The 17,276-nt window shown below is 31.7% G+C and overlaps 2 protein-coding genes across 4 annotated transcripts; one reads left to right on the forward strand and one right to left on the reverse strand.

Moving 5' to 3' along the window:
* The first annotated feature begins 3,907 nt into the window (after positions 1-3,907).
* Positions 3,908-5,578, forward strand: LOC112802088 (small ribosomal subunit protein eS26x). Its single transcript, XM_025845103.3, has 5 exons — positions 3,908-4,172; positions 4,278-4,370; positions 4,447-4,531; positions 4,645-4,778; positions 5,304-5,578. The coding sequence occupies exons 1-5, from the start codon at positions 4,170-4,172 to the stop codon at positions 5,379-5,381; spliced, it is 393 nt and encodes a 130-aa protein (XP_025700888.1). The 5' UTR covers positions 3,908-4,169; the 3' UTR covers positions 5,382-5,578.
* Positions 5,579-8,168: 2,590 nt separating this feature from the next.
* On the reverse strand, positions 8,169-17,051 carry LOC112802089 (probable RNA-dependent RNA polymerase 3). Of its 3 annotated transcripts, none has more exons than XM_025845106.3 (18): positions 16,488-17,051; positions 15,785-15,950; positions 15,569-15,698; positions 15,110-15,184; positions 14,694-14,883; positions 14,257-14,455; positions 14,064-14,151; positions 13,825-13,965; positions 13,000-13,071; positions 12,393-12,499; positions 11,741-11,889; positions 11,368-11,590; positions 10,827-11,052; positions 10,465-10,637; positions 10,009-10,168; positions 9,225-9,363; positions 8,739-8,911; positions 8,169-8,609 (listed from the first exon to the last, which is right to left on the reverse strand). In XM_025845106.3, the coding sequence occupies exons 1-18, from the start codon at positions 16,834-16,836 to the stop codon at positions 8,373-8,375; spliced, it is 2,997 nt and encodes a 998-aa protein (XP_025700891.1). In that variant the 5' UTR covers positions 16,837-17,051; the 3' UTR covers positions 8,169-8,372. The 3 variants fall into 3 exon arrangements, with proteins under 3 accessions (XP_025700891.1, XP_025700889.1, XP_025700892.1); XM_025845104.3 differs by having other exon boundaries at positions 15,785-15,956; XM_025845107.3 differs by having other exon boundaries at positions 8,169-8,642; positions 15,785-15,956.
* Between the last annotated feature and the right edge of the window lie 225 nt (positions 17,052-17,276).

Consider the following 17,276-nt stretch of genomic DNA (forward strand, 5'->3'; position numbering starts at 1 on the left):
GACTCTATATCCATCACAAGATTCAAGCTTAAAGTATTCTAAAACAAAACAGCATAATATGTAATTCCTTAATACAACTTAAGCCATGGTACCAAAAAAAGGTATTCTATCCTAGGAAATTTTCTACTCTAATCAAACACCGCTATCCCACAGCCTTCACCAATCGATCCGCCAAGCGATCCCATCGCCACTGCTTTCTGAACCTCTTCAACTCCAGTAGAAAACACAAGTATATACAATACAAATAAAACACAAGTATAGGCATGTGTAGCACTTAATTCAAATAGCAAGTAGACATGTTATACAGATAGAAAAACAATATCAAGTTGGCAAAGTATACAAACAGATAGAAAATGCACATGATGAATGCCTGGCCTACTGGCTGTGATATCACATTGTCGGTTCAACTGCCAACCCGACACATCCCCATGGAGATATTGCCCTTCGGATTCATGGTGTGGGAACCCCCGAGATATAGTGCTCGGATCACTATCCAGGGTTTTGCGCCTGTACGCTCTGATGATCCGAAGGGATGTGAGCGGGATCTCTTGCCTCTGTCCTCATAACTAAGTGCAAGTGGAATTAACCACCGTCCTTATGCCGCCGCCGCTATCTCGACAGGCGGGATTAACCACCGTCCCTGCCGGGCGCATAGCGTCTTATATCCTCAGTATAAAACAGTAGTACAGTGATTTTTAAAAACATTCTTAGTACAAGATGGATACATCGCTTCATTCAGAGTCCTTGACTCACTTCAACCACTGTTCCTTCACATTTCAGTTCCTTGATCTCGCATCTCATTCATCAACCATTCAGCACACATCATCAACCTTCCCAGTACAACAGAAACCTAGCACTCTATTTGCTAACCTTTCCCAAATAATAGCGCCTAAGACCCTTAACCTATTTCCCATGTTTAAACACCCAAAAATATGGCCAAAAGTCTTTAAAAGGTGTTATAGAAGCTTACAACCTCGTTAGAAACGTGAAATAGTTGAAAACAAAGCAAAATTTGAGAAACAGGGCGTGTGCGTCCACACAGGGGTGTGCGTAGGCACGCCCAGGAAATTTTTAAAAGTGTGCGTACGCATAGGGGTGTGTGTATGCACAGGTGTCAAAACATAAATGGGTCTGTCCACTCGCACAACCTGTGCGAGCGCCCCCAACAGACTGGCCGCCCCAACGTGTGCGTGCGCACAAGTCTGTGCGTACGCACAGGATGCAATTTTTCCTTTGATGTGCGCGCGCACAAGCTGTGCCAGCGTTGCAGGCAGATTGCCTGCCTCTATGTGTGCGAACGCACAGGTCTGTGCGTGCGCACAGGTCACCATTTACGCAGAGTGTGCGTGCGCACATACCAGAAAACTCAGAATTCTGTAACTTTGCAGAATTTTCAGATTTTCAACACCAACTTTGAGTGATCATAACTTCCTCTACAAAATTCCAAATTTCACAAACTTTATACTGATTTAAAGAGTTTTTGAAGATCTTTAATTCTAAACTATTTTCAACCAATTTTGAAAACTGAGGCAAAAGTTATGATCAAGCAAAGTTCATCAAAATTTCACTTTTACCCAAAGTCACAACTTTCACAATTCCTTTTCAAAATACAACCAAACCAATCCATACCATTCCAAACTCCAATTCTCATCAAAATCAACCCTCTATGCCATATCACACCAAAATTACCACCTTTTTCCTTTATTTTTTTCCATCCACAACATCCCTGTCAACATATCTCACAAATCAAACTTCATTAACAATTTTCAACTACATTACCAATCCATTAACACCAATTTCACATGTATCAACATAATTCTCTCCTCAACTTCATAAATCATTCATTCTCATCATTTTACTACCAATCATCATTATCAACTCAAAATTCATCATTTCATCAAATATCATCATACAATAACACCCAACAACTCCCCAACCATTCAAATCCAATCCTATCTTATGGGTCACTAGCCTAAGTGTCCATGAATATTATATACTACATAGAGGAAACCAAAATCATATCTTGACCGATTCCCAAAATAACCCAAATGAGCTTTCAACCAAAATTCAACTACCAAGGTAGCTCCAACAAGCACCAATAAGCTCCAAACTCACAAAAATCAAGCTATTTACACTTTAAAATATTTTTTTCTATTTTTCTAGTTTTTTATTCTCTAACTCGACCAGACTTATATATATATATATATATATATATATATATATATATATATATATATATATGAGAAATTGGTGTACAAATGTGTTTCACAAAATATTTTTCATCATATATAATTTATTAAAAATATATTTTGTTATATTCAAGAGTTAAATATATAATTTTTTAATTTTAATATAACAAATTTAATATGTTATCTTATTTCAATATATATATATATATATATATATATATATATATATATATATATATATGTTAAGAAGATTTGTGTAAGTTTATTTTTTCAAAAAATATAAAATAGATAAATATAAAAAATATAAGTATTTTTTATTCATTAGGATTAATTATTATGTAAAAAAAATTTATAATATTAAAAAATTATATTCAAATGATATTTTAAACTTTAACATGAAAATATAAAATAATTAAAAATTATTTTATATTACTTATCAAATAATTAGATTATTATATTTTAAATTTTTTAATTAATTACTTTGTTAAATATATTATTATATAATATAATTTTTTATCAAAATATTTATAAAAATAAAACTTATTTAAAAAATTATATATAATACATAGAAATATTAACTTTTTTTTCTTCAATTTTTTTAGAAAAACTAAATAAATAATATAATTTTTTTCTAATTTTTTTAGACAAATCATATATATAGGTGTAATTACATATAATAACTGATCTGCATTTTAATTCAGATAGTATATAGTATATATATTATTATGGAAAAGGTATAAAGAAAATAATGTATTTATGTGATTATATTTCTGTAATAACTTGATTTTGTATATAATTTTAATATTTTTAGTTGTGTAAGTTTGATTAGTTTAGATCTTATTAATATAAATAAATATATAATGTGAAAGGTGTATATTTAAAATTATATTATTTATTTTATTTTTCTAAAAAAATTAAAAGAATAAAAAAATTAATATTTTCATGTACTATATATAATATTTTAAATAAATTATATTCTTAACAAAAATAATTAATTAATATATTTTGAATATAATAATTTAATTATTGATCAAGAAATATAAAATAAAATTTTAATTATTTTTTATTTTTATGTTACAGTTTAAAATATTATTTTAATATTTTAAAAATTTTTTGTATAATAATTAGTTTTAATGAATAAAAAATACTCATAATTTTTATATTTATATATTTATATTTAATTATTTAAAAGTAAAAAATTATGTTATTATTTAAAGTATTATATACTAAAATATTATCATTTAAAATATTTATTTATGTTTAAAATATTCTGTATTTAAAAGGTTTGTATATCATATGTGGTCATAGGGTTTATCTTCTTGTATCTATTTGCTTACCAATATAAATAAGACAATTAAATGACAAATCTATGCCAATAAATCAGCACACAATTTCATATTTATGCCTTATGCATCCAAATGCTTTCTCTATGAACAAATAAGGACTTGATTGTGTGAGCCAGTCATTTTTTTTTACCATTGATCCATCTCTACACGTTATTGGTAGGGTGGAATTGGCCAAATACATGTAAAAAAAAAAATTATATCTCAATATTTTTTTGGTCTAATCTCAATATATAAATATATATATATATATATATAAAATTATTTCATAACTAATATGTAAAACAATATATTCAAATAAAAACGACAGAATCAATTACCATAAAATATTTTGTTAAGTTAGCATAAGATGTATAATAATTATTATTATTAAACACCATATGAATCATATTTATAAATAATTTATTGTAAATATAAGAAAAATTCAAAAAAATTGAGCTTCCTAAAGACAAATCCTAGAAATTTGGTCTCTAAAAAATAAAGATAAGAATGTTTTGAATTTTTTTAAAAGATTAAGCAATTAAACAAGCCCAGTAATAGCTTAGGGATAAAAGCAAGCAAGCAATAAAACCTAATTGTTGTGCTATTGAGAAGCTGCCACCAGAACCCTAATTTCACAGCCGCAGGAGCTCCCACAATGGTTCATCTCTTCTTACGCCGATATCTTTTACTTCTTCTTCTTCTTTTTCTTCTTCTTCTTCTCTGCTTAATCCCTCACATTCTCTGTTTCGTTCTTCTTTTTCAGACTTTCAAGCGCAGAAATGGCGGAAGAAACAAGCATGGCCGCGGCCACGTCAAATTCATCCGCTGTTCCAACTGCGGCAAGTGCTGCCCTAAGGTACTCTCATTCTTTCTCCATTTAGATTTGTTTCTCACTCCTCTTAGATTAATTTTTTCTTTAATAAAATTCACAGGACAAATCGATCAAGCGGTTCCTTGTGAGGAACATTGTTGAGCAAGCTGCAGTTCGTGATGTTCAGGAAGCCTGCGTCTATGAGCGTAATTCTTCCTTCACATAATCTATCTATCTCTGTTTATCAAGATTTGTGTTCTTTTGTTGCTGAATTATTTTGAATTTATGAATTTCTATTGTTTTGATTTGTTGGTTGTAGAATACACTCTTCCGAAGTTGTACGTGAAGATGCAGTATTGTGTTTCCTGTGCCATCCACTCTCATGTCGTGAGGGTGCGTTCTCGCACCGATAGGAGGAACCGCGAGCCGCCACAGCGCTTTGCCAGGCGTAGGGTATGCCTGTTTCGCCATTCTTTTAACTTTTCCACAATCTGTTGCATTGATTCTAATGAGCTCAAACTGTTTTAGATAATATTTAGCTATGTTGATACACATTTTGTTCCTAAATTGTGGAGTATTGCAGTGTTTGGATAATTAGTTGGAACTTCACATTAATGGAAAGAATTGAGGCTGATCCTAATCCACTAAGAATTGCGTCTTGTCCGTCTTTTAGTTTTAGCTATATTCAGATCTTAGAACTGTGATGTCAATTTTGCATTCTTATAACATTGTCTTCTTGTTCACTTGAGCATGTGAATGTGATTGACTGCATAAATGAATGGGACTCCAAACTTTCAGTCTTGTTTAGGGTAATTCGTTATGCATTCTCTCTTTTGGATAAATGATAATATGTTCTACATATCTGAATAGACTTGTGACTTTTGTGCCTAGGAATTGTAAGTGATGGTAATCAATTTTATGCCTTTTATGTACCATTTACTGGTTTTTTGATGATTATATTTGTTTCTCATTTTAAAGGATGATGCACCAAGGCCCGGTCAGCCTGGTCAAGCACCCCGTCCTGCTGGTGGAGTAGGAGCTGCCCCTAGAGCTTAACTCAAATTCTAAGATCGTAGGACATGTTGCATCGATTTTGTGATAATCCTTAATTACTATTGTTTTTTATTTTGAATCTCAGTTGCCGTAAAATTATTTTCTCCCTATTGTTGCATGAATTACTCAATTGTCATGATTTTCTGTTTTGGATAACAACGGACACCGGTTATATAAAGTTTAGCGATTTGGGGTGGTAATTTTTTTATTATTTTAAAATGGTTATAGTTATTGAAATTCTTAGGATAAAAAACCCATACTATGGCAAAACTTAAATGATCCATATGCCAAGTCTCTCATGAAAACAATCATGCTAGTAGATTTCATTTTTTATTTTATTCTTCCTGTTTTATTCTCTTTTAAATATTATAATTATATATATTTTAAAAAAAATAACATATAATATTAATAATGTTTTAAAAGACAAATAATTAAAGTTAAAATGAATTTAATATTTTGAGATATAATTTAAAATAATTAGAGAGTTTATTTCTTTAAAAGGTGGTATCATTTAAAAGGTTTGTGTATCATATGTAGTCATAGGTTTATCTTCTTGTATCTATTCGCTCCAGATATAAACAGGACAATTAGATGACAAATCTATAACAATAAATCAACACACAATTTCATATTGGTGAATTCTATGGTGGAGAAGGAGAAAATTTTCTATACCTATATATATTTGTTGTCAATAGAAAAAATTACCAAGATATCTAAAAAAATTACCAAGTATCTAAAGAGAGAAAATTTAAAAGATAATATCTACTATTATTTTAATAAGTAGCAGAATTTTTTTTGTTTTTTTTTGCTACTCCTTAAAACACGTAAAAAAATTTAGTAACTAAATATAATAAATATTTATTTAATTAGTGACTATAAAAATGATATTGAACTTTTTTTTTGTGAATTCTATTTATTTTGGGTAATGATTATAGTTTAAAAGATTAAAACATTTTCATAAATAATAATTATAGTACACAATATAAAATTTACAATATACGTAAATATAATCAAATTCAATACTTGATATAGTCACAAAAAAAATTCAATACTTAATACGTGAAATAATCAAATTCATCTTATAATTAAAAATTAATACATAATAAATTAAAAATAATTAATTATTCATTTATCAACTTAAAAATTAAAATACAATATAAAATACTGTTTAATATTTAAAATAGATAAATTTAAATTTAAATTAATATTCAAATCATATATATTAATTAAAAATTATATTTACGTATATCACAAATTTTTTATTATTTACTAGAACTATTATTTATGAAAAATTTTGAACCTTTTAAACCGTAACCATATTGTTTTTCTAAATATATATTACTTTCTCAATTTTTTTAACCAAATTATTACTCTTTTTATATTTCTAATAAATTTTGATAGTTATTTTAAATAATTGTTTAATTTAATTAGTATTTTAAAATAAATTTTGTTCATTATTATTCCAAAAAATGTATCTAATTACTATAGAATTTTTTTATGTATTTCTTGTGAACATTTTAGAAGGAGACTTTTTTTTCTCATACATATAAAAAAGACTTTTTTCTATAAATCTTGTAATTTATAAAATTTAGGTCTGTATTTTTAATATTTATTTATAAATATGGTTTGATCCAAAATAAATAAAATTTTACAAAAACAAAAAAATTCAAATAAAGGTCCAATATTAATTTTATAATCACTAATTAAATAAATATTTATTATATTTAACTATTAAATTTTTTTACGTACATCAAGAAAAAAATTGAAAACATTTTGTAACAACAAAATAATGGTAGATATTGGTAGGGTGAAATTGGCTAAATACGTGTAAAAAAAAAGTTATATCTCAACATTTTTTTTTGTCTAATCTCAAAATATATATATTAAATTATTTGATAATTAATATGTGAAAAAATATATTCAAATAAAAACAATGACAGAATCAATTACCATAAAATATTTTGTTAAGTTAGCATAAGATGTATAACATTGTTCAACATACCACAACATTTTTTACAAATATAATCTACATTCTTAATTTAGTATATTATATGGAAACATGAAATAAAAGGAGAAACATAAAAATAGATTCCAAAGCAAAATGGAGAGAATAATTGATAGAAAACAAAAAGTATAAAAAATAGTCAGAATTGTCCATTATTTGTACTTTTAATTAAAGATTAAAAGGAAATTTAAATTGACTGTAAGACTTTCCTACACAACCATGTTTTTATACAAGATAAGACAATTATAAGTTTATAACTGAATCTCAATATCTCTCAAGATCAGTGAGATAATAAATTAACAATTCTTCTAAACTATCACTACTTTTAAGTAATCACGAATAACTACTAAATTCTTTGAAGTTCTAACCCAAAAAAGAATCATCGTCGACTAACTACAACCAAGTTTCTAAATTTTCAGTTAATTTCTTGAGCTACAAAAATAATGACAGGTAAATTTAGTAGGGTCAACTACATATATTAGACATGAAAAATCCCTATCATCAATATTAACAGATACCACATCCCACATTCCCACTTAAAAGCAGCCACAAAAATAACTGCAATAAACCAAAATAATGGACAATGCACAAAGTTTGCTTCATTTTCCACAATGACTGACTTCCTCCATGGTGCCTACGCCGTGCTACCATCACCTCCATCTCTATCACCACCATCATTGTCTCCACTACTGCCACACCGTATTATTAGATATTAACATCATAAATCCCCAAAACAAACATGGTCACATATCACATATTCAATTTAAAGCAGCAACATAAAGATCTACAATGAATATAGTGCACAAAGTTTCATTACTTGCCAATGACCAATCCTACAGGTTGATACTTGATAACATGAAAACCTATATTATATTACAGACAAATTAGGCACAGCTAAGGTGCAGTTTGGTAACAGTTCATCAACCAAAGTATTGGCATAGGCTATGATACAATTAACTAGCTAGTATGACTGTGTAGAGTGAAGATGATCATCCAATCTCACGCAATACAGAGAGGGAAACCACAAAAGCCTTTTCATCTTGTTTAAGATTATAAAGACTGCATAGAGGTAAACCTGCAACCTTCCATGCAAATCCGCATTTATTAACTTCCTTCACTGCCATGGCATGGTCATAAGTAGCATTATACACAGCCAAAGCATCAATATAAATATCATTTATGTCTCTTGCACTATCTTCCATATTGTCAGCACCATCATACAGTTTCTACCCAAAAAGGAAAATTCCCATCAGCATACACTGTTTATGGTAACATCCAGGGAGTAAAAAAAAATGTGCTTACATATAGAATGAGGGTATATACAAATAATATAACTAGAAAAATATGAATTTTACCTGCTTATAATATTTGATGACTTCATCTGCCTTCCATTTGGAAGCATCTTTGTCATTTTCTTTGTCTCTTAAGGCAGCAGTCATATCCCTCAAATACTCCTTATATAAATTTCGCCAATTTTCCAAACTTGTTTTAGGTACTTCAATATCAAAACAAGGGAGTTTTTTTATGTCTGGTAACATGGACAGGACGATAATCAGCATACATAAAATGGACAGATTGTACATCACTTTATATAAAGTACTTGGAGGAAAATAATTAAATAAATCATGAAGGTAGGCTTCAAAATCACGTTAGGGTTGCTGTCTTAGAACCAGAAGATTGCAAGTTTGAATCTTCATAAACACCCCCTCTCCACTATGAAAAACTAGAACAATATACATCTATCATCCTGGGACCTCGCCAGATGGTAATGTTATGCGCTTGACAATCCTTTTCTATATTTATATAAATATATAATACCTGACTTAAATGCAAGTCCTCACCTATTGCAGGATCTTCTTTATGTTGCCATCTGAGAACCTCATCATATATCATTCCTAACACAGAGGTTGAAGTGAATGATTTCTCCTTTTCCATATAATGTGGGAACAATTCTGCAGACAACTCTTTTGGGACTTCAATCTGTTGATAAAGTACATGTGTCAGAGTTCTGGAAAACTCAGATGGTATTCATTCTTGAAAGCATTATTTGTAAATATTTACATCAGTAAAACCAAATTCAAAGTCATATCATCTCTTTGACCACACGGCACCAGAAACATGATTTTTCAATCCCAAAACAAACATTTAAACAGTAGAAAACCGAAAACAACAGATGATAGAACAGATATAAAATCATTGCATCTATTGGCAATGACTGGCGACAAATGAATAAGAGAAGTTTATGACAATTGATCAGCAGAAAAGAGAAATGCACCCAGATTTGCACGCCATAATGAATAAGCAAAGTAGTACATAAAATAAATTCTAATATTTACAGATAACAAAGTTCATCATGATAACAGTAAATTTAATCAAGTAATGACTGCATTGCCAACAATCTAAGATCATGAAATCCCATGATTGGGAAAAAGTAGAAAGAGAGAGGGGAGGGGGGTGGGGTGGATCGGGAACCCCAGATCAACCTATAGACTTCGATGTGATAAATAGTTCAATGTTGAGTGAGAAGAAGCACTAACACAACTGCTAATTGATTGGTCAAGAAAAGTCATGGAGTCCACAAGCAGACACCAGAAAGCAATAATAGAATGACGCGGTCAAACTAACCTTACGACCACTTTTCTTCGGAGCATCCAATGCAACATAATATATATTAACCAATCTAATTATGTTTTCCTTCACTCTTTCCTTCTCCTCTTCATTTCTTATGGTTAAAAATCGATCCATGAGTGCCATCCAGCTATCAGCAGCTGCACCTATTGCAATGCTGAAAAATAGAAAATAAAAATAAAAGAAAATCCTTAAGACCAATTGGAGATTGTGTTCCACCAACAGCCTTGTTACCTGGATTCACTATGTTATTCAAGGATTACATGTAAGGAGTACAGGATAAGGTGTCTAAATCGGCATAAAAGAGTGGTTATCTCGAAGAGATGAGCATGAACATACATGTATGTATTTAAATCTAATTTTGCCTGCAGTACTCTGCACAATTTTCACTTCCGGAAAGCATATATACCACTAGAATTCTACAAATTTTTATATATATAGCTGCAGATTCACCTTGGTTCAAATCGAGTCTTTAGGTATAGTCTAAAAAGCCGTTCCTCAAATTCATCAGAAGACATATCACGTGGTTCTTTAACATTTTGTTCTTTATCACGTGGTTCTTTATCATGAGGTTCTTCAGGTCGAGTTTCTATCCAAGGGTCACTCTGTCTGAAGGATTTTAATAGCTGCAGCATTTCAAACTTGAATGGTCAAATTAAACTACTTTAAAGCCCCTCGGAGGACAACAATGCAATAAACAAATAAGAAGGGTATTTTTTCCCAGAAGAAGAGTTCCATTTTGTGAAGATGGGGCAACAATGCAATAAACAAATTTAGTGAGAAGAATAAATTGAATTTCAAACAGGGAATGGAACCTCAGAATTTTGTGAAACCCAGTACATGTCTCCATCAAAATCGCCTCCGGCAATCTCATCTGCCACAGAGCGAGGGCCAACACATGGGAAGAAAATTGCATATTTGCTATCACCAACATAAGATTTTAGTTCCTCCAAAGGTACTGCAACCATTCTGTGAATGTCCCCAAAATGTAAACCTGGATTTCTGTAAACTAACACCTCCCCTGTAATTGGGCCATTTTCACTACAAAGAAAAAGGAACAATCAGCTCAGACATAATAATATTAAATTGCAAAAATTGTTCCACTTTTTTTTAAAAAGAACACTATAGAGCATGATGCAGCTAAACATGGTCATAGCATTTTGTTCTACTCAATATTGCATACCGTTCATTCTTGGCAAAAATGGCCATTTTCACTACAAGGATGTATGTGTGTCATCAAGACAAATATTATGTTTTCATTAGTTTTGACTTTTGAATATCAAATACATCTAAAATTTAGAAAATTTTCTGGACAAAAGATTAATTAATACCAAAGAGTAAAAGATTTACACTTACTGAATTACACAAACTTGATTTCTTTCTAATTTTCCAGTGGGATCAACAGTCCCCATCAAATAGAAAGAATCTGGTATATAGATCTTCCCTCCTCTAAGCTTCTTCATTTCCTCCTTTGCAAATACGGACAATTGAAACTGCAAATGCGGCTCTTCAATAGAAATCCCACATAAGATCATTCGCAGTGCAGTGTAATCATCCATCTCACCATGGTTTAGAGAAGCTGCATGTAAATGATGGTAAGAAAGCTTTGCTTGGTGAGATTTCAATACATTTAAAACAGTATATCACTTCAATTCATATCCAAAATAACTAAACAAGCAAGACCTTGATGAAATATGACAAAATAAATCTACTAATCTGCATGAACAACCTCTAAATGCAGCGCGCTTATTAGAGAAGATTTGATCAACTTCTTTCAGATTATCCTGAAGTACTTCAATGAAGTATTCATTTGGAACTCCACCATAGCTTAGAAGTGCAATGAGATATTTAGACAAGAATGAGCGATTTGGGTGATTGCTGAAACATGTGGAACTTTAGTTAGTGAAAGAACAGTAGACTTGCTAGGCATCTCATAAGAAAAAAGCTTGAACAATCTACTATCTATTATTGGTTGCAAATTTTGGGCAACATAGAATCATCAAATAGTGTCCTTTTGGATGCATATATCTACCTTCACCAAACCCAACCAGGTGACACCCGCATCTCCTTCAAGCACCCATATTAAGGAAATCATTATATGCCTCTTTAGCCCATTTATATCGAGGATTATTAGTAAATGGTGAAATGTAAATATAAACAATAAAGCACAGCACTGAAAGGGCCCATTTTATAATGGTCTGGTGGACCGCTAAGTTGTGCATCCAGATGAAACACATAAATCGATAAAAGGAAATACATTATCCCGTTAACAAGTAATATGTGATTGGACATATACTCTATCAGCTTCTGAAATAACTTAATTATCAAAATAATGATAACTACGCCAAAATACTAGCAGGAAAGGTGATGAAGTGAAAAACCTCGTTCCCACTACTTCTAACGAATCTATGCTTGGAGCATTCTCAAGTTCTTTGTCGCTCTTAACTTTAATCATTGAATCCCGAACCTGGATTGTCCTAGGAGGAAGCTGCAGAAAAGGTATACTTTACCATAATGTTTTTCTTTATCTAGAGAAAATAAATTATTTTATAGAATAAACCACAATACCTGTCCAATTCTAAGTAAGAGAGTATGTCAAGCACCTCTAGTAACCAGGAAAAATATAATGGAAAACTAAAATACCAGCATGCCCTATTCAGATAAATTTGGGTTTATACACTTCTGTAATATAGTCCATCAATGTTAAATTGCAATAATATTTTATAAACATATCACCTATGTTATCCTTCTCATCATTATAAGACTACATGTTCAACTTAATCATTGAGAACCAGAATAAAAACAGTGGAGCAAAATATTGAAATACCAAAAAGTATCTTATGATCTATCTACACAGTTATAATTTACATATCAATTCAGACAGCTTAAAAAGCACTCAGCAGACTAGGGGTTCGATAATATTGACTAGATAAAGATATGCCAAAGAAGAAATCATGACTTTTAACCAAGTGTTGTTCAAAAACATACCGTATGATTAACCAAAAGCGTGCCTTTAATTGCAGAACCCTTGTGGAAGAGACGGCACTGGATCATCAAAGGCTTTATGGGCAAAAGGGAAAATTATAAATTCTATTAGGACAACATCCGCGCATATGACATGAACAAGCAATATGAAAACGTCATTGCAATATTAAAACTGGCAAGGAAACCATAGAAATTGACCATCCCCCATTGTATCATCAAAAGCTAACAGATCGGGAGTTTCCTAAGTTTAAAGACAGCCATAAGCACAGAATACTCACAAAGGGGCTAGATCATAAAGCATATTGAAATATTTCTTGGCATTTAAAATTTGTCATTTACTTCACTAGGAAAATACCAACAAAAGGAGAACCAGAATATGATAAAGTACAGGGAAAAACATATTGCATTATGGAAGACTTCTTATTCTTATGGAAGACATGATGGAAAAAAAAAAAAAAACAGACACCAGAAAAATAAAGAGCTTCCATCCAAAATTTTTCTCTTCCATGCATCAACTTTAGAACAGTTTTTATGTGTGCAGTCATTAAAGTTGATCAACTACAGAATGTTTCAGTCATTAAAGTCAATAAGATAAAGCACAAGCCACCATTTCGGAGAGTATATATAAACCACGAAAGGTGAAAAGTTGAGTTCATCCTTTCACAGGAAGTGAAAAAAAATGTTTAATCCACCAACCAAAACTGTGGTTTTGCAACATATTTTTTTTCTTCTTAATGTGGATTCTTAACAAATGACCAGTCATTGGGAAAAAAAAGGAATTTAACTGAAGAACAATTTAGTGGAATATACACTAAAAAGTCGAGATACCTTCGTGACTTTATTTTTGGCAGTTCCTTTAAACAAACTGGTAGGGCAGCACGACGCCAAGTCTTCTGAGATGAACCCAGTTCCATCTGTATGAATACGCAGTTTGCCATCTATATCAGGAATTCTTTCTCCTTTTTCATCCTAATTCCCAATGACAAGGGAGGTCAAATAATAATAATAATTTGCTTCATGCAAGACTGTAAATTATAAAAATTGAGTATATTGGCAATTGACTATACCAGGCAATATTCATCATCAATTTGCTTAACATTCACACTAGCCAAGTCAATGTCAAGTTTGAACGTCTTTGATAGAAGAAGAGAGAATCTGAATACCACTACAGTTAGTTTCTTGGACAAAATCTATTACAAGGTGATTAAGTGCAGGCCAAATAAAATATGGATATCTAAAATAAAGTATTTGTCATACTACCTGGCCATATACTTATCCACACTAGCTAATGTGTGAGCATGCATAAACAAACATCTAGCTTCGATCATATTCCGATCTGCCAGAATGTACGATGCCCTCTCATCAGCAGAAGAAAGTGACTTCATCCTAACAAAATAACATTTTACAGAGGACGATGCTGGGTCCTTCTTCTTCTCTTCCTTTCCACCATCTTTAAAAACTGCTCAATTGGTGGAAGATGTATGTTACATGCCAGTCACTACAAGTTTCTTAAACAACTCAAGAGATAACATCTGATATATGACACAGTAATGATTTATTAAAAATAGAATATTATATATCAAAGGATAAAATTAAAAAGCAAATTTCTCACTCTATTTAGTAGTTAAATCATAATTGGAGGTTAGCCAGAAAAGGGAGAGGGGGTAAATATGAAAGAACAAGGGTAAAATGGTTACCAAAAAAGCGATATAATCTAAGTCCAACTTGGATCCCTTCCTTTCCAAACTTCTCATACAGGTTGATAGCCTCATCAACAGTGATTCGCGTCTTCGTGACACTTCCCTCCTCGGAGAATTTAACAAGTAAGACATTGTCATCCCCTAACGTTCTTTGTAGGTGTGTTCTTGAGTTCTGTATAACAGGACCCTGAGAGATTGATATACATACAGGAGCAATAAAGTAAAGCATTAGCATAGAAATAAAATATCTATGTAGAAAAATAACCAATATACAGGCAGCTTATTGATACAGACAATTCATAAAAGTATAATAATTTTAATGCTATACAAATGGAGACCTTGATGGCATTAAAACCACCGAGTGGTTACAAAAATTTTGACAGTACAAGAAAACAATGCCGAGATCTACAAACCTTGAATCTTAAGCTCCCATCCGTAGAAACATAGCACTGATATACATGTGGCCTACTAGAATCCCAGTCAACATACTGAAGAAACCAAGGTTGTCGTTAGTACAAACAGAAAAGAAATTTAACACAGAATGAAAGAGCATCATGTTGATATGCATCATTGTAGACTGTAAAAGTCTTCTATCCCAAGGCTAAACAAGATATTCCCATTCTGTTAAACAAAATTTTGATTTCTGTATGTCAAGCACTATTTAAACAATTAAAAGTTCAACAAGTGAAGTTTATTAATGCAAATTTTATGACTACCATAACTGCCAAACATTAAAATTTGAAACAAAAGACAACTTGATTGCAGATGTCACAGTCGCACTTAAACCAATTGCAAAGGAATAAACTATAAACCTATTGCAAAGAAATAAACCAACCCAAATTACTATCCAGAAATCAGTTCATGATATTTACCGATTGCCGATCGCGGCAATCCTTTATATATTTATGCCCCACATCTTGCCATATTGTTCTCTCAAACCTTCCCATAGGCAAATCTTTCAAGCTTCTAATATAGTCCGGTTGAAGAGTCTCAAGACTCTCCCTGTAATTGTATGAATGAAAACAGAATTATATGCAAGGAAAAACCAAAAACCAAACAGAAGAATAGCCAAGATGCACTGAGCTTACCCTCCAATGTAACTCAACAGCAGAAAGGCCCTTCTGAACTCCAATTCTCCAAGTGCCTCCATCTGTGGACTAAGCATTTTCTCTTCTCTTCTTTCAGCATAAAAATCCAAGGGGTTTCGTTTAAGTTCTGTAACAACGGCCTGAGAACTGCCTAAACCAACTGTATCTGTAGCTTCAAAAATGAACGACAAAGAGTGAAGCTTGTAAATGATCCCACGATGGCACTAAAAGCCCTACTAACGACATTAAAACAGTGTTATGTTCCTGACAGAAGCACGGTACTTTATTAATGAATCATAGTATCACACTCAACATTGCATTTGCAGTACTCATGGTGCACAAATGATACTCTATTTATTCATACAAACAATCATGCAAAAGAAAAACAAACTCAAAAAATTAAACAAAACAAAAATAATTTTGACAAAAGGGTGGGGGCAAAACCGGGAAATAATTTAGTCTTGAAAAAAGAAAGGAAAGTGGAAAACGACGTTTTAAACTCAAAAAAGGCTATGCACGTAAGAAATAAGATCAAGCAGATAGAGATTCCAAGTTCAAATTTGTCAATTGTTAAAAAGTTCCATCTTCTTTTCCTAAAGAAAAATCAAAAGAGGAAGCAAAGAAGTGAAGAACTACTCCTTTTCTTGTGTAACTGAATCCAGCAACGAGTGAACAGATGCAAACTCGAAGTAAAGAAGCATACTTTGGTGGTGCTGGCTCATCGTGCGCGTAGCTGAACCGGTGAAACGGTTGGGAGAGAGAGTAGAAGAAGCAAAAGGGGAGATCGACGGAGAAGGAAATGAAGATGGCGATGATGAGCCAGTTGATATTTTGATCATGTAAACTATGTATGCGCTTAGAGACTTGATTTTGGAGTCTGAGATTTTGTCTAGTAAAGTAAGGGCTTCTTGCTCGCCAATTTCAGCGAGCTTGCGCCTGGCTTCAGAATCTGGAGGACGCTGGTTCTGTTCCTTGCAGATGCGCTCTAGAAGATTGTCCACCTTAACTGGAAGAGGCACCACTACTTGCTCTGTGCCGTTGTTAGTCGCCATGTGTTTGTGACAATGTGTGAATGAAGAAGAAGAAGAAGAAGAAGAAGAAGAAGAAGAAGAAGAAGAAGAAGAAATGGTGAAGAACAGTGAAAAGAGAGCGTGTTAGGAGTAGGAGTGAGGACACTGAAGAGTGGTGACTATACATGATTCTGCGTTTACATATAATGGTTGATATTTTAACGTAGAATTTGGATATTGATCAAACCTTGGTGATTAGGAAGAGGCACATGGTAATGATATATTTTAAGGGTCACTTAGGTAAAGATACTTAAAACTTCTTTTTTTTAAAATGTCTTTTTTTTAAAGACGTTTTTAAATAATTAAAATTTAATTTATGTATCGATGATCAAACTGTGTTATTTTTGTTAAAATTAGACTAAATAAATTGATTTGATCAAAAAATTGATAAATCAAATCTTGAACCGATCTAAATTAATATT

Source organism: Arachis hypogaea, chromosome 5, assembly GCF_003086295.3.
Source record: "Arachis hypogaea cultivar Tifrunner chromosome 5, arahy.Tifrunner.gnm2.J5K5, whole genome shotgun sequence".
Lineage (NCBI taxonomy): Eukaryota > Viridiplantae > Streptophyta > Magnoliopsida > Fabales > Fabaceae > Arachis > Arachis hypogaea.

Bases quoted from the DNA above. Each gene is read 5' to 3' on its own strand.
- LOC112802088 (XM_025845103.3), top strand. The intron at 4,371-4,446 runs GTACTCTCATTC...TAAAATTCACAG, and splicing joins GCGGCAAGTGCTGCCCTAAG to GACAAATCGATCAAGCGGTT. The intron at 4,779-5,303 runs GTATGCCTGTTT...CTCATTTTAAAG, and splicing joins AGCGCTTTGCCAGGCGTAGG to GATGATGCACCAAGGCCCGG.
- LOC112802089 (XM_025845104.3), bottom strand. From the start codon at position 16,836: ATGGCGACTAACAACGGCACAGAGCAAGTAGTGGTGCCTCTTCCAGTT. The intron at 15,185-15,568 runs GTAAATATCATG...TGGTTTCTTCAG, and splicing joins ATTGCCGCGATCGGCAATCG to TATGTTGACTGGGATTCTAG. The intron at 13,072-13,824 runs GTATCTCGACTT...TTGCCCATAAAG, and splicing joins CCAAAAATAAAGTCACGAAG to CCTTTGATGATCCAGTGCCG.